The sequence below is a fragment of the Corythoichthys intestinalis genome, chromosome 1 (genome assembly GCF_030265065.1).
Source record: "Corythoichthys intestinalis isolate RoL2023-P3 chromosome 1, ASM3026506v1, whole genome shotgun sequence".
In the NCBI taxonomy this organism is placed as follows: domain Eukaryota; kingdom Metazoa; phylum Chordata; class Actinopteri; order Syngnathiformes; family Syngnathidae; genus Corythoichthys; species Corythoichthys intestinalis.
The window spans coordinates 37,795,001-37,818,118 of NC_080395.1; the positions used below are offsets into that span (position 1 = coordinate 37,795,001).

Here is a 23,118-nt window from a genome sequence, read left to right on the forward strand (position 1 = left end):
ACAAGGCCTGCTGGTTTTACTTCCAGACTTTTTGGTTTCAGGCACCAGTATCTCCAGCTCCATCCGCTGTATGAGGCGGGCTGTGCTCGGAGAAATGTTCAAGGTAAATGTTCCTTCACTTCGGAAGTAAAATGTGTTTATCTTTCTTTAACAGTCTTGCACAAAAAAATGTTTTTGCATCTTTTCACATAAAAAAGTTAGCAGATCTTTAAAAAAATTAAGCAACACTAGGTAACTTTTCAACCTTTATAAAATATTTTCATAATATTTGTGATAATACTAGTATGTCGACTGAAGACTAGTTGAATGACACTTCTTTTATATCTTGGGGGCGGGAGTCTGTCTGACTGCTTTACGGCATACGTCACTTCCACTCACCTTCATTCATTATAAAGAAGGGAGTCGATGCGAACGCTTTCGCGTGAACTCTGCAAAGATGGCAGAGCAACAAGAGACAAAAAGTTTCGTCTGAGAAGGAAAAAAAAGGAAAGGTTGGGTGGGGGGGTTAGCCACACTAAGCCACATGGTTCCTAACTGTCAAATGCTATTTTTTAGCTGCAACTGGATTCCTTACCTTAATACTATTAGTCCTTCACACAACCGCTGGAAACAGAAATGTTGTTTAATCCATCTGCAGGCAACCGAGAGATTGATTTTTGATTGATTGATGATTTTACGACACTGCGTGGGTATGCGCTGGTCCTCATGGGAAACACAGCGCTGGTTCTCATGGGAAACGCAGTCTTCCTTAAGGCAAAACACTACCGCGTTTGTCCACCTGCGTCGCTAAAATCAACCAACACTGAAAACCTACAAAGTGTTGCTTTAAGTCAACCAATTTAACATGCATTTTCAATTTGGGTGGGGGGAAAAAAGTATGCATGGGCCAATTTAAAATCCTTCGACTTTTATTTGTTCGACACAATCGTAATCGGTTAAAGCAACTGTAGGTAACTTTTCAGTTTTGGTAGATTTTAGCGATACCGGTAAACAAAAGCTGTAGTGTTTTGCCTTAAGGAAGACTGTGTTTCCCATGAAGACCAGCGCCCACCCGCACAGTGTGGTAAAATCATGATCTCCCGGTCCCCTGAAGATTGATTGATTAAACAACATTTCTGTGTCCAGCGGCTGAGTGTAGGAGGAATAGTAGTAAGGTAATGAATCCAGTTGTGGCTAAATAATAGCATATGACGTTTAACAACCATGTGGCTAAGTGTGGCTACAGTTGGCCCACGGGCTAAATTTTGGACACACCCAACATATTTTAAAATACTATTCCACGAGAGCCATACAGTGTGTGTGTGTCTATATAATGTATATATATATTTACATGTTCAATTGCTAGCTTGTCCAAGTCGACTTGGTGATCACTTTTTTTTTTTTCGTGAGCGCATTTGAATGCGTAATGCGGCAGCAAGAGTGAGGGCACGCTCGGCTTTTAGAAGCAGTTGTGATTTAAATAAATATTAAGAAAACAACAACGAAAGCCTGACATCGTACTTGGTATGTTATAATCGTTGCGCACTCACCACTTGGAAAATAAGTAACAAATGGTATCATGGTGTGGCACTCCATATATTTCCTGGAAGTGGAAACCGCAACCAGGGAACTTTTATATAACAGTGGCCGAGATAGGTGGAGACATCTGTTTTGTGATTCTCGCTCTACTGGAAGTGGCGATGATTTTGACAGGCGAAAAAGTCATGGAAGTCAAACTGATTGTGCACCTCTATGACTTGAGGTACCACACAGTTCACTTTAATTTTCCCCTACGCATTTTTATATACTCCAGATCACTCGGCATTGAGTTGGGAGGGGCCAGACCCCGCTGCTGGCTGGGCGGAGATTTAAGTCACAAGACGAGCTCTGCACTAACACACATCTCCGTGCAATCTGCGATGGGAGGACCACCAATGGGCACTGAATTGAAGCATATTATGAGATTAAGAAAAATGTGTCAATGGACCATCAGTTTATCACAGCTCGTTCTTGTCAAACGAGCTGTCCGGTTCCACATTAAATTTATATTTATTTATATTTATCCGGGTTGGCGGAGAGCCAGATGCACTCATCAAAAGTGCCAGATACGTATGGCTCGCGAGACGTAGGTTCCCAACCTCTGCCCTAGCTGATAGCCCAAATATTAAACACTCTTTTGATGGCATCAGTCCAGACAATTCATCATTTCAGGTACAATTTACTCATGAATTTAACAATCTATTTAAAAACTTCATCATGCAAGTTAAAATAACTTATTTATTAAAGTTCACAATATTAACTTTATAATGTGTCTTACTCAAATGACTAAAAAGCCTAATTAAATTTAACTAATAGGAAGTTGTGCTTTTTACAGTGTGCTAACAAATTTATTCAATACCAGTACCACATTCCATTGCTCAACAACCTCAAGTGTCCTATGGGTTGTAGAGTTTTGACGGCGGCTCCAAGCAGATGCTAAATGGCACTATCGTTCATCAAGTGTTCCAGAAAGCTGCCGCAGCTAAAGATTTCTCTTTGGGCACTTTGTCCAACATGGCTGAGGAGGCGTTACACAGTCCTCAGCACCTTGGGGACATGTAAGTTGTGTGTTGTTTTCTTTAAACACTACTCAGCAGCAAAAGCATGAAACGATGTGAAACTAAAAACTCTTGCTTATTTATGCATGTGCAGGTACAGTTTGGGTGTGACTCAAGATGAGATGAAGCAGGAGCTGCATAATTACCTGCCCTCATTGGAGCACTGGGCAAACGAATACCTCAACTCATCAACGCCAAAATCAATCAGCCTCAAAATGTGAGACATCTGCAGATTTACTCAAAAACATTTTCCCTGTCCACATAATTTCATAATGATTTAGTCAGCTTTAATGTCCATGTTCTTAGACCCACAAAAAAAATCTGTAGTTGCTGCATTTGACATCGAATTCTAACCTGGGATTTTGTTTTTTTAATTGGCTCAGTTTGACATTCAACTCGGACCCACAAAAATGTTCTCTGACTGATTTCAACCATTCCAACTTTTAAGTAGTTTGCACTGCAAATAGTGGAGGCTCGTATTTCACTGACGTCCAATCAATTTTGACTGGGGGTTGAATGAACAAACGTGCATTATTTAAAAATATATAACTCGCCTTAATTACAAAGCTTTTAAATAGGTAACTTGCCATTAATCGCAATCAGTCCTATTTTTAAATTGTTAACCCAAGATTAATCGCAAATTTTCTCACATTTTTAAATTGTTAACCCAGAACTAATCATAAATTTGTCACATTTTTTTAATAGTTAACTCAACATTCATTTAAACAGGGAGGGCTGGCTGTGAGTGCTTAACATTCAGTGCCATTGACAGCACTAGACGTCCAATCCATTCTGACACGGGTCGGCAAATGATTGCCCTTGCAAAGTTTAAAAAAAAAAAAGATCATTCTTATTCAATCATTCATATTTCAACAAATTATCTCTCCATCCTTCCATTATCTACCGCCGAATCTGGGGTCAGGTCGTAGTGTCAGCAGCTTTAGCAGGGAAGCCCAGACTTCCCTCTCCGCAGCCACTTCAACCAGCTCTTCAGGCGGGATCCCAAGGTGTTCAGACATAGTCTCTCCAGCGTGTTCTGGGTCATCCCAGGAGCTTCCCGCCGGTGGGACCTGCCCGGAACACCTCTCCAGGTAGGCGTCCAGGAGGCATTCGAACCAGATGAGCGAGCGACCTCAGCTGGCTCCTCTCAACGCGGAGGAGTAGCGGCTCGCCCCTGAGTCACTCCCAAATGCCCGAGCTTCTCACCCTATCTCTAAGGGAGAGCCCGGACACTAGAGGCGTGCGAAATGTCCAATTCTTAGATTCTTCGCCATTCGGCCGTGGAAGATTCGAGAACGATTCACAAACATCCAAATTCCGATTCTTGAATTATACCAGGTAAAGCGGAAAAAAATCACAGGCAGCGCGGTGTTCGGACGCAATAAGGAATGGACCATGAGCAAATTTCATGTTCAACTCATGCCGCTAGATAAAAAAAAAGAATAATACCTGACTGCGGCCATTAGCCGCCACAAACAGCGCCCATTTGCTAGAAACATACGGCTATGGTAGATACAGTGCCTTGCAAAAGTATTCGGCCCCCTTGAATCTTGCAACCTTTCGCCACATTTCAGGCTTCAAACATAAAGATATGAAATTTAATTTTTTTGTCAAGAATCAACAACAAGTGGGACACAATCGTGAAGTGGAACAATATTAATTGGATAATTTAAACTTTTTTAACAAATAAAAAACTGAAAAGTGGGGCGTGCAATATTATTCGGCCCCTTTACTTTCAGTGCAGTAAACTCACTCCAGAAGTTCAGTGAGGATCTCTGAATGATCCAATGTTGTCCTAAATGACCGATGATGATAAATAGAATCCACCTGTGTGTAATCAAGTCTCCGTATAAATGCACCTGCTCTGTGATAGTCTCAGGGTTCTGTTTAAAGTGCAGAGAGCATTATGAAAACAAAGGAACACACCAGGCAGGTCCGAGATACTGTTGTGGAGAAGTTTAAAGCCGGATTTGGATACAAAAAGATTTCCCAAGCTTTAAACATCTCAAGGAGCACTGTGCAAGCCATCATATTGAAATGGAAGGAGCATCAGACCACTGCAAATCTACCAAGACCCGGCCGTCCTTCCAAACTTTCTTTTCAAACAAGGATAAAACTGATCAGAGATGCAGCCAAGAGGTCCATGATCACTCTGGATGAAATGCAGAGATCTACAGCTGAGGTGGGAGAGTCGGTCCATAGGATAACAATCAGTCGTACACTGCACAAATCTGGCCTTTATGGAAGAGTGGCAAGAAGAAAGCCATTCCTCAAAGATAGCCATAAAAAGTCTCGTTTAAAGTTTGCCACAAGCCACCTGGGAGACACACCAAACATGTGGAAGAAGGTGCTCTGGTCAGATGAAACCAAAATGGAACTTTTTGGCCACAATGCAAAACGATATGTTTGGCGTAAAAGCAACACAGCTCATCACCCTGAACACACCATCCCCACTGTCAAACATGGTGGTGGCAGCATCATGGTTTGGGCCTGCTTTTCTTCAGCAGGGACAGGGAAGATGGTTAAAATTGACGGGAAGATGGATGCAGCCAAATACAGGAACATTCTGGAAGAAAACCTGTTGGTATCTGCACAAGACCTGAGACTGGGGCGGAGATTTATCTTCCAACAGGACAATGATCCAAAACATAAAGCCAAATCTACAATGGAATGGTTAAAAAATAAACGTATCCAGGTGTTAGAATGGCCAAGTCAAAGTCCAGACCTGAATCCAATCGAGAATCTGTGGAAAGAGCTGAAGACTGCTGTTCACAAACACTCTCCATCCAACCTCACTGAGCTCGAGCTGTTTTGCAAGGAAGAATGGGCAAGAATGTCAGTCTCTCGATGTGCAAAACTGATAGAAACATACCCCAAGCGACTTGCAGCTGTAATTGGAACAAAAGGTGGCGCTGCAAAGTATTAACGCAAGGGGGCCGAATAATATTGCACGCCCCACTTTTCAGTTTTTTATTTGTTAAAAAAGTTTAAATTATCCAATAAATTTTGTTCCACTTCACGATTGTGTCCCACTTGTTGTTGATTCTTGACAAAAAATAAAAATTTTATATCTTTATGTTTGAAACCTGAAATGTGGCGAAAGGTTGCAACTTGGTTCAAGGGGGCCGAATACTTTTGCAAGGCACTGTATCACATATATGTAGAACTAGATGTGGAATGACGACGGCCGCGTTACAAGATGTACCAAGAACTAGATGCGAAATTACAGACGTGCCCGCGCTAGTAAACAGACGCCATCTTAAAACAGTAGACTTCTCCAGAAGGCTCTGTTGTAGCGTATGGGGCGCCGTTTGTAAAGCAGCACATGCTGAAAATTACGACAACATTTTCTCACATTTAGCGCCACACAGTGTTTAAAATGGTGTTAAATTTTTAGAGTCCCCCTTTTTTTTTTTTTTTTTTTTTTTTTTATAAAGCACATTTACATCATAATTTAGCGACTAGTTTATGTTTAAATAAGTTTTAGACCTGATTGTTTAAATCCAGAACTAAGTATTTAAATCTTAAATTTATATCCTAAATGTTAAATCAGGAAACGGTCGAAACTAAATATTTAGCTTAATATGCAAATTCACATGACTGGAGACCGGAAGTAACAAAATAAAAGCTGGTGGAGCAGCTCAGACTGTCTGTTTACGTTGCTTGAAAATGAATAAACCTTACTCAACGGTGGAAGTCTGCGCTTGGACATGAGTCATTGTGATAATAACAATATATAGGTAAAATACATATTTAGGAGAAACTATTTAAAGAGTATTTTCAATTCAATTTCAATTCAATTTTATTTGTATAGCCCTACATCACAACAAGGTTTTCTCAAAGGGCTTTGCAGAGGCCCTTGCCCTTTGTGTGCTCCAGCTTTTATTTTGTTACTTGGCGGTCTCCAGTCATGTGAATTTGCATATTAAGCTAAATATTTACTTCCGACCGTTTCCAGATTTAGCATTTAGGATATTGGAAATAAATGTAAGTTTTAAACTAAATATTTAGTTCTGGATTTAAAAATTCAGGTTCAAAACTTAAAATAAATATTTAGGTTGCTAAATAATGTTATAAATGTGCAAAAAAAGTGACTCTAAAAATTTCACACCACGTTTTCAACACTGTGTGGCGCTAAATGTGAGAAAATGTTGTCGTAATTTTCAGCATGTGCTGCTGTACAAATGGCGCCCCGTAGTAGCGAACCTAATTGCTTTTAACCCTCTGAGGCTCAAATTAAGATTTTACAACAGGAAAAATCTGATATTTCGGGAAAATTGTCATATGGGGTAGTAGTATACAATTCAGATTTTTTTTTAGCAAAAGCTTCATATTTAATCTAAAATGGAGGGGGCTGTTATGGTGCATCAATAATCAATTTATAATGGGATCGGAGCCTCTGAATTGTAATCGTAATCGAATCGTTAGGTGCCCAAAGATTCCCACCTCTACCGAACACCCTGCGGAAGAAACTCATTTTGGACAATTGTATCCGGGATTTTGTTCTTTCGCTCACAACCCACAGCTCGTGCCTATAGGTGAGGGTAGGAACGTAGATCGACTTGTTAATCGCGAGCTTCGTCTTTTGGCTCAGCTCCTTTTCACTACAACTGACCGGTACAGAGTCCGCATCACTGCAGATGCTGCACCGATTTGCCTGTCAGTCTCCCGCTCCCTCCTGCCCTCACTCGTGAACAAGACCCCAAGATGCTTGAATTCTTCCACTTGGGGCAGGATCTCATCGCCGACCCCAAGAGGGCACGCCACCATTTTTCCGACTGATGACCATGGTCTCGGATTTTGAGGTGCTGATCTTCATCCCAACCGCTTCGCACTTGGCTGCGAACCACTCCAGTGAGAGTTGGGAGATCACAGCTTGATGAAGCCAACAGCACCACATCATCTGCAAAAAGCAGAGATGCAATGCTGAGGCCACCAAACCAGACCCCTTCAAGGCTTTGGCTGCACCTAGAAACTCTGAACTCTGTTCATAAAAGTCATGTACAGAATCAGTGACAAAGGGCAACCTTGGCTGAGTCCAATCCTCACTTGGAACAAATTCGACTTACTCTCGGCAATGAGGACCAAACTCTGACATCGACAATTTCAACAAATTACTAGAGGAATTGTCACTCTACATGTGTTCATTTTTTATCATGAGGGCATTGTTTTTAAACAAAAAGTCATCATTCTCATAAAAGCATTATCATCTCCTAGTTCGCTGTTAATAAATTTTCTTCAATTGTATGACTTCAACCACAGCCTTGGCGAGGCAGCGGGCGGGATGCAGGACGGCGCCACAGCTACAATTACGGAGCTGGCTGACATCGAAGAAAACGTGTGGTCGCCGCGATTCGGTCTCAAAGGGAAAATCGACTTGACGGCGCAGGTTCGAATTGAAAGGAGACGCAAATCATCTGAAGTGATGACCGTCCCCTTGGAGTTGAAAACTGGACGAGAGTCCAACTCGATAGAACATCGCAGTCAGGTTGGTAGAAACTACTTAGAAATCTTGAGAGAAGAATGGAAGAACTGGAATTGTGTTGATCCTGAAGGTAATTCTGTACACTCTGATGACGTTGGAGCGATACAGTCCTGCAGCTGGTTTCCTGCTTTACCTCAAGACCGGAAACTTGCATCCTGTTGTGGCCAGCCATATGGACCACAGAGGTACGGCAAACTCCAATGAGCAGCCAATGTTGAGAAACTCCATAAGTAGGGAGGCGAGACTAGAAAAATATACTGCTTATCGTTTTTTGAATATTCGTTTTCTTTAGAATTGCTGAAGCTGAGGAACACGCTAGTTCATTATCTCCACGATCGCATGCAGAAAGGTGTGGGGGGAAGTCACCTGGCCAGACTTCCTGACATGGTGACTGACAAAAAGACCTGTCTCTATTGCCCTCAAAGAAGAAATTGTGCTTTGTATGAAAGGTACTTTTCTACATACTTGCAAAATTATGAAAACTAAACGAACTCATGAATATTGTTTTTAATAACGGCATTAGAGTATAATGGCGTTTCTATCTGTGTTATTTTTTTCCAGTTGTGAGTCATCTAATTACAGTGGTACCTAGGGGTGTGACAAAATATCAAAATGGTGTTGTATTGTGATACTTTGTATCCCAAAAGGTTATCGATATGCTCCTGCCAAGAATCGAGATATCGTTTTAAAAAGGTGTCAATGTTTAAAAAAAAAAAAAAAAAACAAGGAACCAACAAGTTGCTACCAAATTCTTCCACCATAATAGTGTCTCAGTTAACTCTAAGGCTGCCATTGACGATGCTCGACGCCCAATCCATTTAGACTGGGAACGTTCGTTCATTCAAAACTAGAGCATTCACAGTCATTCAGTTCGATTTTCGGGGCATTTACAGGTCACTTGCTGTCCATTTTAGGGCATTTAAAGGTCATTTCCTGTTGAGTTTGAGTCACTGCCTATTCATTTGGGTGATTCCCAGGTCACTTCCTGTTCTGTAACTTAAAATAAACAGGAGGTGACCCATAAAATACCCCAAAATCAACAGAAGTTACTGAAAAATCAACAGGTAAATGATCTCAAATGGCCCAAAATTACCTTGTTGCCTGGCATTGGCTGCCACTGACGGCCATAGACGTTCAATCTGTTTGAAGTGGGAGGGATTAATTTTAAATCCATTTTAAATGGATTGGACGTCTACTAGTGATAAACTCATTCCAATTAACAGCAGAAGCTTGTTTTTCTGTTTATTAGTTGTTTTTTAGAATATCCTAGAATGATTTCCTGACCAACGTATCGATAATCGTTGTATCACCATATCGTCAGATCATCGTTATCTTGAGCTTTGTATCGTAAATTGTATCGTATGGTGAGGTACCAAGAGGTTCCCACTCCTAGTGGTACCTCTACTTATGAACGTCTCTACATACAGAATTTTCAGGTTAAAACACGCCTTAACCGGAAAATATTACCTCTTGTTACGAAAGAGGTTTCAGGATATGAAAGCCAAAAATACAGTATGGCTGATACTTGCAGATCCCAGACTTTCATGTACGTAACATACTTATAGCTGCTCTGCCATTGGATATTGCCTTGCATTCCTGGCATCCAATTGGCTAAGATTATTAACATTCTTTCTGTGAGAGGGATCCACGGATAGAAAGACTTGTGACTTTGTATATTGTGACTAAATATTGCCATCTAGTGTATTTGTTGAGCTTTCAGTAAATGATACTGTAGCCATGCCCAAATACATGATGGGAAGTGGAACCATGAATGTGCGTAGTGCTACCAATTAGGGGTGGGCAATATGGCCTTAAAGACGTATCACGATAAATTGAGCAGATTTATCTCGATAACGATAAAGGACGATAAAGTCGCCCAGGTGGACTGTTATATGATTTGAAAATCTGAATCAATGCATGAAATACAGATTAACAGTTTCTTGTTGATTTAGTTACCAGCATTCAATTTGATATATTTAACAATTGTACATGCAGTCTAAACAGTAAGTTTATAAAAATGTATTGTAAACAATAAGAATTCAATTATGAGCATTTATAACAGCGTGTATGGCTTGAACAATGTACGTTGTCAAAATCAATATGCCTGTGCAAACATGTCATTGTAACACAAATGACTTGCAGCTTGAACAGTACACTTCAAAAAGACAAGTTATTGTTAATGGCTGCTGTGACATAATTATTCAATACAAGTGTTTACTTTATGGTTTCAGGGTTTTTTTTCCCCCCAGTGCATTTTTTGATAAATGCACGCATACATGAACCCCCAAACAGATAGACAGACACACACACATTAAAGCTATATTGATCTTCTGCCAATGAAACACTTAAGATTTTATGATAGCAATAATGACACAGAATTAAGCACATACAGAAAAATAGCTGGGGCCATTTCTCGGTCATATTATAAGTTTCACCGTTGGATTGTGCTTTATGCTGAATGCTTTACCATCACAAAAGCTATCAGAGAAATCACACACAGTCAGATACAAAATAACACGACATAGTAATTGCTAGATGCAGTCCGTGCCCAATCCACTCATTAAGTTCAGCCGTTTCGACAAGGTTAAAGCCGCTATCCGACTCCATCACGTTCATTTGTAGCGTTAGCCGCTAGCGTTAACCTGTGGCCTGACTACCAGTAGAAAGCACTGAAAGCACCATCTCCGGAAATCGTGAGAACAAGGGAGGACAGCGGGTGAAAGCCCGTCTGGATGCCACCAAGAGTCTACTAAATGTCAGGTGAAAGTTTGGCGAACCTCCCTTAAGCCACACTCCATCACGTTTTGCTTGTAGCGTTAGCTGCTAGCGTTAGCTTACCGGGCTTCTGTTTGATTGGCTTCCTGATGATCACGTGACTCCCTACGTAAGTACATTGACTGCTTTTTTAAAGGGGAATGAACATAGACGAACAACACAGAGTCAAAGTGGGATGAAAAGACTATTTTCTTGTTTTATTAATTTACCGAATTTACCGACATGGTCAAAATTACGTCGGTCATCGTAAAGAATTTCGGTGACGGTAAATTTTCGGTTTACTGCCCAGTTCTACTACCAATGTATATATCTTCTCTGCGTTGGGAAATAACATAAGGTGTAAAGAAAAAGATCAATTGCTACTTTGCTTCCCCACGTTGCTTCCCATGATATTTCTAATCGTAGGGAGAGGGATTTTAAGGCTTTAGCCAATTAAAAAAAAGGCTCCAAAGGCTGCCAAAATTCACTCTACTCATTTTACGCTGCCTTTAATCTCTCTATATAGGTAAAATGGCGCCATTACAGATTGAGCGCGACAATGCGTGAGTGGGTCGTGCAGCGCATGCATCAATTGCGTTAAATATTTTAACGTGATACATTTTTTAAAAAATACCGCCGTTATCGGGATAAATTTGATAACCCTACCTTAAGCCTAAACTAAAGACTCTGGATGAGTGTAACATATTATCTGTGTAACGTTAAATACAATTAGAAAACGATTTCATTAAAAAAAAATATATATATATATTAAAAAAAGGCATGGCCGATATTTTTTTGCCGATTCCGATACTTTGAAAATGACGTCTCTACTAATTACTTTTTTAAAAGTAAGATTAACAACACTGCTCATGAATCGCTTCCACTTTCTTTTCACCAGGGTGTTGGAAGGCACGTCGGCAGACATCAGTGATGAATTCCTGCAGCAAGAGACGGGTCACCTGACTGCCACGCACCTGGATTATTTCACCCACTGGCTGCTGCTCTGTAGTCTGGAGGCTGCTAGCATGGAGGCCAGGAACGGTCGGAAGCGCATCTGGCTCCAGACATCTGCGGAGAGGTAACAAGGCTTGTCTTGTCATGGTCAATGGCAAGGTTTAAAAACCCAGGCTAAAACAAATAAATTGTGACAAATTCCCAGGCATTGGCGTCAAAAAAAAATCCCATGTATTTTAAAGGCATTAGGGAGGGACTGGCAGTGATCATTTGATCGCTCTCACCCCTCCCAGTCAGGGTAGGTTGACCGTCTAGCGCCGTCAATGGAAATGAAACGGGGCCGTCACGATTAATCAACTAATTGGTTATAAAATGAATTGCTTCGTACTTTAGTAGTTGATGAATCGTTTAGAGCATTTGCTGAACTAAAAAGTCCAGAAACTTTTTTTTTAAAGCCTCTTAAAAGCAAATGCTTTCTTATTTGTCATTTTTATTTTTGATTTACTGTATTTACATTTCTTATTAAAACAGGAGGAGGAAACAAAACTTTTTTTTTAATAGAAGAATAAATATTTTTTACAGGATGTTAGTAAATTGTTATAAATATGGAAAAACGGGTTCTAATATGGCGAATGTGTTTTGCGTGGTGTACCTGAACGCACCACGTGGCTGACGTGACAGAGTGAGAGAGGACTTTTTACTTTTCATGTTCAGCTGCATTGGACATCATGCATGTTGTGTTGCACAAGTTCTGAAATAAATGATTAAAAAAACTGTTGATTTTTTTGGCCCATGTTGCAATCATAATAATTGTCAACTTATAAAGACTGACGAACGGAGGTCGGCGGAGGGCCGTCGATATCGTAGACATTCTACGGGAGTATTGTCGAGCCAGTTACCGGATGCGCACACCACACTCATATTTTTTTTTTCTGTCATTTCCATCCTCATTTCAATGGTAAGCGTCACCATTTTCCTTTTTTCACCACCTGCACTAACATTCTTGGAATCCATGTTGATTTTTCTCACGAGAAAGTCACCGTGCGTCTGTCTTGCGGGAAAACAAGGAACTGCGGTGCTGTCATAAATCGTCGTATTTCAAGCCTGTTGTCGGATGTAGAAACAAATGGCGAGTCAAATTTTATGTCGGATGTCGAAAATATCGTGTCGTAGCGATCATATGTCGAGGTACCACTGTATACACGCTCTCAATGAAAGATCAGGAACTACAGAGATGTTATTTCCAATTTCATTTCAGTGAAAACACAAGTCGATGCATGTGATTTACTTTCTTGGGCCACACAAAATGACGTGTCAGGTCAGAGCTGACCTCGTGCGTCGAGTTTGAAACCTGTGCCCTGTACCTTATGTGACCTTTTTGTTTGATGGTGTACTTTTCCTCTAGCGAGAAAAAAGGAACCTGCATCCGGAACCTGCATCTGATCGGTTCTGCTGGTGTCCGGTCAGACGGCGTCTTCCTTCATCACTTCCGGCGGGTTAATGAGACGCACGATTCAAGCGGCTGCGGCCTGGCCAGCGGGGATCGCGTTGTCCTTAGCGACCAAAGAGGTCGCCTTCTTGCCTTGGCGACAGGCTACCTGTGTGATGTCACCAGGACATCCATCAGTTGTACTTTGGACAGGTAGGACAAAACACATCCGTCTGTAAGCTTACTTATGATATGTGTCAAATAACAGTTTGTGGTAGGGATGTGTCAAAGCTGAGTGACGAGGTGTTTCGACTGGATGCAGATGAAGGAGTGATGGGCCTCAGCACTCATTTCACCAATTTATCCAGACTGATGGAGAGCAGTCAAGTCGGGTATATTTTCACATTTTCTAATTTGTAAATGTTGCCCTTCTGTCTTCTTTACTGAAAATCTATCCCACTGTGGTCAATGTGTGCAGCAACCGCCTGAGAGAGTTGATTGTGGATCATCGCCCACCAGAGTTTATTTCCAATCTCAGTTCAGTTCTGCCCAAAGAGGCCAAAGAGACAGTGGCTAACATCCTCAAAGGTTTTTCTTTCTCCTTGTAGTTGGGCTGGTTTAGCCTTCAGATTTCTGTCTAGGTTAAGGTGACCAAACATCCTCTTTTACCCGGACATGTCCACTTTTCACATCCTGTCCGGGGCGTCCGGCGGGGTTTTATAAATTCATGAAAATGTCCGGTTTTCATTATTGTTCGCGTGACCAATTAGTGTCTGTTGAAATTGACTGACACTTTGCAAAGAATACTACAGTACTGTGCTGCTTGTGACGTGTTCGCAGAGAGCCTGCCCAGTGGTTGGTTCCGCTGTGCTCAGTAACAAGAAAACAGACGTCGGAGCAGTGTTCCATTGTCCCTTTTATTATGATCAAAACGTATATAAATCAAATGTTCACGTACCCAAAAGAGTAATACAAAAATAACATTTTTTCTACTTTGAATACAAATTTGCGTATACGTGCGCAGTCACATACTGGCTTTATAATGACGTCAACTGTCAATTCTCATTCGCAAACCTTCGTCACGACAGGAGCTCATATGCTACCGGTATGTACAATTGCTGAACTTATTTTTCGGCAACTGTTGACTTCTGTCGGAGCTTTGTACTGGTGTGATCTGTAAAATCCCCTTTCGTCTCACATCGTTGAGCTGCTGATGATTGTAAACTTTTATAGCAATGTTTGATTTTGCCTTGGCTACCGGTGCTCTCTCGCTGTCAGTGAGCTAAGCTGCGCTCGGCATTGTGGGAAATGCAGTTTTTAACTGCTGTGTTTAGAAACTGGCTAGTTGAATCGTTTGTCAGTTTATTTCAGTTATTGTTTGCGTGCAATCTAGAACATTGAATGAGAATAACAATTGAGTGGGAATAACAATTTGTCAACGACAATTGTCGTGATGGTAATTTATAAAAATGTTTATGTGTACATTTTCATGATATATATATTTTTTTAAATCATTTTTTAATTCCAGTTTTTTTGTTTTTTGCGTGTTATTTGTTTGATTATTTTTTAGGAATAATAAAGCCTGTTTATTAACCTCTGAGAATTTGAATTTGTGTCTTTGGTTATACTAGTATACTGTATAGCTATATATATTTTTTTTAAAATAAAACTGGATTTTTCTGTCCATACAGAGGAGGCGCACTTTAAATATCTTAAATTGACACAGGCATCTTTGAATGAAGTTCTAGTAAAATTCAAGTATCTCGAGGCCAGCCAAGCGTCCTCTTTCTTGGAAATCAAAATATGGTCACCTTAATCTAGGTTGCACTGCAAATTCCACCTACCTCTTGTTAAATGATATTGAAACAGATGTGTGATTTAACATGTTACTATGTATGTGTTTGCAGGTCTTAACAAGCCTCAGAAGCAGGCCATGAAAAAGGTGTTGTTGTCTAAAGACTACACTTTGATTGTTGGCATGCCTGGAACAGGCAAAACCACCACCATCTGCACTTTGGTAATTTTCGATACATTATGTGCTCTATAGTATAGTGCAGGGGTGTCAAACTCATCTTTGTCATGGGCCGCATCGTAGTCATGCTTTGTCTTGGTGGCAATTATGTCCGCCAACAAGGGCTGCCACAATTAATCAAATACTGTTCAATTATCACATGAATTGACAGGTAGTTGACTAATCAGTGAGAGACATTGTCCAGATTGTCGTTTTTGAGCCGCCTATTAGCAATTAAAAAAAAAAAAGTTTTATAAATTTTGATTTATTCATATATTTTAATGTAATTCATCAAAACAAATCGGGGGAAAAACCAGTAACTGTCCTTTCCATTGTATTTTTAATTACAAAGGGAAAATAAAACTGTAAATATTGTCTTTTTATCGTTTATTTTTCTTTACAATTTTTCATTAATAAAGAAAACTGTTTTTAATTTTTAACCCTATATTGCCAAATGTATCACATTTGGCAATATAGGGTTAAAAATTTCATGATTTTGAGACTAATTCGGAATTTTGACATTTCTTTTTGAAAAAAAAATGATGGATGCAAGTCAACACATGCATCTGCAGGTTACATGAAAAAAACATGATTTAGCAAGGGTTATAGATATCTGAGCGCTTATTACACATTTATTTTGACTTTTCTTTTTACAAATTTGAAAAAAAGGTTTCATTAAGACCTTATTTTTCAAATTTGGGATTCTGATGATTGCTTCATATTGCTGGCATTAAAGGGTTAAAATAAAAGGTAAAAAGTAAATTTTCTATTTTTTAAATAAATATGGTATTGTCTTTGCTTTTTTATTTATTTATTTATTTATTTTTTAAAAAGGAAAAAAGACACTAAATATGTTTGCAGTCAAAATGCATTTTTTTAATTAAAAAGGGGGGAAACCAAATATTGTATTTTATTTTTTTATTTACATTTTTCATTATAAAAAATAAAAAGGCAGGCCTAAAAAGGGGAAAAAAACTATTCTTTTTATGCAGTTATTTTATTTATTTGATAATATTTCACTGAATATTATTTTTTATTTTTTTACTCTTGAATTGTTAACATTTCTTTATTTTTAATTTTAGAAAATGGCTGGGACACTAAAAAAAACGCTTTTCTGTATTATGTGGACTGCATATTTATTTTATTTGAGCAGGAAACACAAAGTCAATGCAAATGATTTTCATTTCGTGAGCCTGGATGTGTTTGACACCCGTCACTTAACTCATTCACTGCCACTGACGACGATTGACGCCTATCGCCGTCAATGGCAGTGAAGGAATTATGAATCAAAAAAATAATACGAAGATCAATAATACTCAAGCATAATACTCAATATGAGGACCTCTTTTCATATCTTCCCTTCAGGTTCGCATCTTACACGCTTGCGGTTTCAGCGTGTTGCTAACGAGTTACACGCACTCGGCTGTCGACAACATCCTTTTAAAGCTGAAGCGCTTTAAAGTTAGCTTCCTGCGACTCGGTCAAGGACAGAAGGTTGATAAGACTTTCCTAGTCAAAATTTCAATCCAAATCGAGACTTAACAGTATTTTTGCTCTTCGCAGGTCCATCCAGACATTCTTCCATACACAGAGGAAAGTGTCAGGAAGAATGGAATTAACACCGTGTCAGATCTAGAGAAGCTTTACAGCAAAGAGGTGAACTATTTTAATTTGTGTCACTAGTATTGCTTTTTCAAAATGTGTTTAAATGGTAATATTGCCCTTTTAGCTGGTGGTGGGGACGACTTGCATGGGCATCAAACATCCAATTTTCACACGAAGGCGCTTTGATTTTTGCATCGTGGATGAAGCGTCCCAGATCAGCCAGCCTATTTGCCTGGGTCCACTGTTCTACGCCAACAGATTTGTCCTAGTTGGCGACCACCAACAGCTGCCCCCAATAGTGCATAACCTCGAAGCAAGGTACTTTTTTGTTTTTTAAACAAAACAAAATCCTTCACAGTGGTACTGCAAGGTATTTAAAAAATCATTCAGGAGTGGTTTTTGTATAATGATTTTTTTTTGTATAATGAATGAATCGCGTTTTACATGTAAATCGCCTAATTCGTTCCAAGCGCTACTGAAAAACCGGATTACCGTAATTTCCTGAATATAAGGCGCACCCGTGTATAATGCGCACCCCAAATTTACTTGTAAAATCTAGGGGAAATTATTGTACCCGTTTATTACGCGCACCCTAATTTTAGCACCAATAAATAGAAGAATACAAGAAAACAGCTCGTGTAGAGATACAGAAATGTCATTTTACTGACTGGTGAAACACAGCACAAGCATGGCACATTGGTAGTTCAAAACATTACCGTAAACTGACAATATTTATGGTAATAATATGATTTGACAACTTCTCCAACTTACCAGAATCTAGGAGAAAACAAAACAGATGTGACTTTTCTTTTAAAGGCTGCTGTATAACTTGCTCGTTTCATCATGATGAACAAATGTTTCTTCCATGGATTGATACGGTAAAATGAAAGTGAGAGCGTAAGTCGGAAATCCGAGAGCGCTCATCGCTGTCGACACGACAGTAACAATAGGAACTATTGTTATTTGGGTTTGAGTTTCCCGAGGAACAGATATAGTTGACGGACACAGGAAGTCTGTGTTGTTATGGTCCGAGTTGCGGAGCTGCAATAAACGTTGACTAAAATGAGTTCAAGAAACTAAATTCTGTGCTTTATGAAGAGTGAAAAAAGCAGAATTTAACACGGACGAAATCATTCGGCCGATCAGAGTGAGGTATTACCGAAACAAAATGGTGACGTCACGTACCGTAATGGTCGGCAACGGATCGCCGCATATGTTTCTTCAACACAACTTGGCCGTGTCAATAAAAAAAAATCGGTTAATACATATATACATATATATATATATATATAATGTATATATATATATAATGTATATATATTTCTGTCTCCATCCATATACCCGTTTATAATGCGCACCATGATTTTACAAGTTGATTTTGGGGGGAAAAAATTACGGTAAATTTTATAAAAAGGGTCAAACCAGAATCGTTGTTTTTGGGAGCCCTTTTAATTTTCGTCTTAGTCTTTGGGACGAAAACACTTGTTAGTCTTATAGTGGACAAAAAGTCAAATTTCGTCTAGTTTCAGTCGACAATTCTCAAAATATTTTTGTGTGTAAACTTCAAAACATTTTAGTACATGAATAAATAAATCAAAGGTTTGACATTGTCCACCAAGCACATAATTATACTCTACAAGGGCATCACCGTCTTCATGATGATAAGACACACTCAGCAGGAAAACATCACATTATTTGCAATTAATTAATCTCAACTGGACGCCATGAACTGTATGTAAAAGGTTTTCCAGTAGTTTAAGAAGACTCACCGCTCTATTTGCTAATGCAAACGCTATGTTAACGCTACAAGTTAGTTTAGGATGTAATGATCACTTATCACAAACCTTTAAAGGCTAAAGCAACATTGCAGATCTAGCCAAGATAAGAAGACAAAACTTACCAAGCAGAACTTGACACGTTTCATAAAAGGAGCCTGGAGTGGGCACACCTTTACCCACTGGTGTGTGGGGCGGGGGCGCAGCAGGTCACGAGTAAAACGACCAAACACTGCTAAAATGCGTGCTAACCACACATACGATAGGAATATGTCACACATTGTGAGCTTATGATGGAAACCAAGCAATGTTTCTGATTGTGTATCATATTGCCTCTGCAAAGTCCTTTGAGACAACGTTGTTGTGATCCAGGGCTATACAAATAAAATTGAATTGAAGTGAAACCAAGGCGAATTTTCATCCCGTTCTCGTCACGTCAGATGACAATTGGCATCCATCTCGTCATGTTTTAGTCTCCCAAGACACGTTTCTTAGCGCGTCCTCATGACGTCATCGTCATGAGAAAACTGTTTGTTGAAAAAATATTTTCATTATGGTCATAGTTGACGAAAACAACTCTGACCAGAATGAAATAAGGGCCAAATACAGTTGAATCATTCAATATAAAAGTACTCTCCGATTTACATGATTTCGACTTTACAACACTGGAGTCTCGTCCGCCATTTTGTCTCCAGTCGTTTTTGTTTTTTTTTTTAGTCGCTTGAATAGTACCTTATTTTACCTCAAAGTATCTTTTACTTTATTAACATGACTGTTCTGCCCTTTGGTGAAATGTTTATTTGATGATAATGTTGACTTTGGTTTTGTGGTGCATGCTTTGATTTTGGCGCAGGAAGCATAAAGCAGGTACCGGTAATACTTCGGCTGGCGAGTAAGAGCGCATGTACACACGAAGAACTTATTTGCGCACACATACAAGAGCGCACGCTCACACACGAGGAAGAGCGCATTTTCTCCCATGAAGAAGTCGCGCAGCCGGGTGGGAGAGAGAGGGGGAAGATTACAGCTTAGCTCGCTGTCTCCCTACAGCGACAGTACAATGTCGTATGTTATATGTTTTTGGATAGTTATTTTGAGATTTAGGAGGTATTTAGGGGTACTTGAAGGGTTAATTCCGATTTACGTGGAAATTCGGGTTATGTCGCCAGCGTAGGAACGTGACTCGTTCATAACCCGGGTACTACCGGTAACTAATGAAGTAGAAAATAAAATAGAACCGAATGCAAAAAAATTAAGAAAATACGAAAATGTGGGATACCAACACTAGGCCGATAGGAGAGCAGGATCATGGTACTGATCATGGCGGGAAAAATTCTGACCAATAGGGCAGCAGAAACATATGGCGCGGCGCGCCTTTTAAAACTTTTTGCAATCGGGAGTTATCCATTACAGTACTTATTATCTTCCGTATGCGAAATAATTTCCCTTAAAATGAAGTAGAAAAAAAAGTTCATTTTTTTCCGTAAAATTTTTGGTGTAATGTCGAGATACCACTGTATTGTGAAAAATATTTTAATGCTACCTATATGTATTTGTAGGGCTACCATAGACAATTATTTTGATAGTCAACTAAGCCTGCGTTCAGACTGCAGGTACATCTGATTCCAATCCGTTTCGTCGTCAAATCCGATTTTTAAGGCTGGCTGTCCACATGTTTTAAGCAAGTGTCCAAATCGGAATTGAGCCTGTTCAGACTGGGCCGCATTATTGACCCATTAGATAGGTTGCCGTGGCTACAAATGCGCCATCCAGTGCGTGTAGTGTTTGACCTCATACATTTGCGACAGCGGCAACAAACATGTCACGTTACTCGTTACTATTCCATTATGTTAGCCAGTATACAATAAGAAACACATTTACTTTTTTTTTTTATTTTAAAAATGAATAAAAACAAATATTTACTGGGAGGAGGTTCAAGAAAGAATTTGGACAACCATTCGGTAAAAATTTTCTCAATAATATCAACATAATTGTTGATTAATGGCAGGTGGAGCAATAATAAGCATTGAGATGGCTACACACACAGATTTGTGGCCAGTACATGTGTTGTTTTAGTTGATAATGTGTCCTGAACTTGTGACTTTCTTAGATGTATCAGTTTTTATTACATGGTAGTTTTTTAATAGGTCATTGGGGATGGATGAGAGCCTGTTCAAGCGACTTGAGTGCCACAGCGAAGCTGTAGTCCACCTCAACGTTCAATACCGCATGAACAGGTACCCCTTTCTCCTCAAAAGTCATTTCTGTGTTGTCTGCATGAAAATCAATTAAATATAAACTACCCGTATAACTTAATCTTTCCAGGCAGATCATGTCCTTGAGCAACTGTCTGATGTATGATGGCCGCTTGGAGTGCGGCTCGGAGAGGACTGCTTCGGCGCTCCTCTCGCTGCCCTCGCTTCCATTGGTCCAGTCGGAGCTCAGTTTCCTCCCTGACTCGCAACCGCGACAGGATCTGGCGTGGATTCAGGCTGTGTTGATGGCTAGCAAACCTGTTTGCTTCCTGGATTGCTCAATGGTACGTAGGACATACATATCCTTTGCTTTCACTGTAGAAAGTTGTGTTTCGTAATGGAAAACTACGATGGCCGAAAATGCAAAAGAAAAATGCACGAATGCAAACTGCCACAACACGAACCCCAATTGCCACAGCACGGATGCAAATGGCTCGCAACACGACCTCAACTGACTTGCAAGACTAACGCAAAAAGCCACAGCACAACTGCAAAAAGCCACATCAGGACGGCAAAAGGACTAGGGCTGCAGCTATCCATTATTTTAGTTGTCGGTTAATTGAGGAAACATTAGTTAAAATAATCGAGTAATCGGATAAGGCACATGAGAAATTAAAATACCTGAGCTGAGCCTCAAACGGTATAAAAAAATAAATGAAGGAGGCTCTATGTACAACAAAAGAACAATTGGCTAACTTACATAGAAAAAGTCGTCTAGTTCAAATGCTATAAAATGCTAACTTTTTAACAATGCTTTTAACAAATGGTTCAGACACATATTCCCACAAAAATAGGCTAAATATACCTAAAAACTAAATTACAAATGTATTACAAAAAAACATTAGATCAAACAAAAACCTAGCTTATGTTGGTCTTAACAGGGAGCACCTGGATTCAGCCATGTGAAATGAGGCCGTCTAGAAGGCAGTATATACACCCAAATCAATAAAACTAAATGCAAACACTTTCAAATTTAACCATTACAATGCCACTTTAATTAAAGGAATACTCGAAGCAGCAAAATTTAATTTGAATCTTTTTATCTTATCGAATACTCGAGTTAATCGATTAATCGTTGCAACACTAAAAAGGACGACCAGGAAGTACCGGTAAAAAAAAAAAAAAAAAAAAAATCATGACACTTTGTATATTGCTATATTTGCTTTGCGACCATCTCTACAGACCTCCGTGAAGTTGCGCCCCCCCCCCCCCCATTAGACTCAAATTTACATAAAAATGATGTAAATTGTTTGTGCTATGAAAAGTTTTTTTTGTCCTGTTATTGTTTGAGCTATTTCTGACTCTTTTATAGGTTAATCTGAGGTTAATCAGTCTCCCATTTTGATTAAAAATTGTGTAAATCGTTTGTGCTGCTATCGTTTTATAGATATTGGGATGTTAATTTCAAGTGAGGATGTCATAACTCTCACGGCTGACGGTGTGTCGCAACTCTCTCAATAACAGAGGGGTGTCCAAACAACTGGCACAAACGTATCAGAAACTAATTGTACCACTTCGGATCAATTTTGCAGTAAATGAGGGGCTGAGAGTGACTTCATCACTCGAAATTCAAATTTCAAGCCCCCCAAAATGGACCCGAATACGTTTGTGCTAGTTGTTGACACCCCCGTTATTGAGAGAGTTGATATGCTCCATCTGCCACGGGAGTTATGACGCCCTTCCTCGAAATTAATACTGTATCTCAATATCTATAAAACAATAGCAGCTTATATGACAATTTGGCTTTTTGCATTCGTGTTGCGAGCCATTTGCATTCGTGCTGTGGCAATTGGGGTTCGTGCTTTTGCCAACTTGCAGTCGTGCTTTGGCAAATGGGAGTCGTGTTGTGCCAGCTTGCATTCGTGCTTTTTTTTCTTTTGCAAAGCGTTTGCAATTGGGGTTTGTGCTTTTTTTCTATTTCCAAAGTGTTTCGATGCTCCATTTCGCCTGACACCTCTTGGCCACCATAGAAAACCTGTAGACACTTGCTTTACTAAGTTCCCACAAATTCTTGGTTATCCTCGAATTCTTTAACTCATCGGCTGCCATTGACGGCACTAGACATCAAATTTGGAATGGGAGGGGTGAATAAACAGACCCTCCCAGTTCAAATGAATTGGACGTCTAGCACCATCAATGGACCTGAAAGATGAGCACTTAGAATCAGTCCTTACAGTTTAAATCATGGGTGTCCAAACCTGTCCTCAAGGGCCGCTGTGGGTCCTGGTTTTTGTTCCTACCAATCGAGCAGAGACAGTTTAACCAATGAAGTTT

General features: G+C 39.7%; 1 protein-coding gene across 1 annotated transcript in view; it reads left to right on the forward strand.

Moving 5' to 3' along the window:
- Positions 1 to 23,118, forward strand: part of dna2 (DNA replication helicase/nuclease 2) — a 35,083-nt gene that overhangs the window by 6,733 nt on the left and 5,232 nt on the right. The window contains exons 6-21 of the mRNA XM_057851157.1: positions 1 to 103; positions 2,428 to 2,576; positions 2,671 to 2,793; positions 7,839 to 8,064; positions 8,132 to 8,246; positions 8,354 to 8,510; positions 11,714 to 11,893; positions 13,175 to 13,411; positions 13,477 to 13,590; positions 13,677 to 13,786; positions 15,106 to 15,215; positions 16,575 to 16,703; positions 16,773 to 16,865; positions 16,939 to 17,132; positions 20,737 to 20,826; positions 20,915 to 21,128. The exon at positions 1 to 103 is cut by the window's left edge and continues 81 nt beyond it. Of these exons, the coding sequence (XP_057707140.1) occupies positions 1 to 103; positions 2,428 to 2,576; positions 2,671 to 2,793; positions 7,839 to 8,064; positions 8,132 to 8,246; positions 8,354 to 8,510; positions 11,714 to 11,893; positions 13,175 to 13,411; positions 13,477 to 13,590; positions 13,677 to 13,786; positions 15,106 to 15,215; positions 16,575 to 16,703; positions 16,773 to 16,865; positions 16,939 to 17,132; positions 20,737 to 20,826; positions 20,915 to 21,128 (2,344 nt within the window). The remainder of the gene's footprint in view (positions 104 to 2,427; positions 2,577 to 2,670; positions 2,794 to 7,838; positions 8,065 to 8,131; positions 8,247 to 8,353; positions 8,511 to 11,713; positions 11,894 to 13,174; positions 13,412 to 13,476; positions 13,591 to 13,676; positions 13,787 to 15,105; positions 15,216 to 16,574; positions 16,704 to 16,772; positions 16,866 to 16,938; positions 17,133 to 20,736; positions 20,827 to 20,914; positions 21,129 to 23,118) is intronic.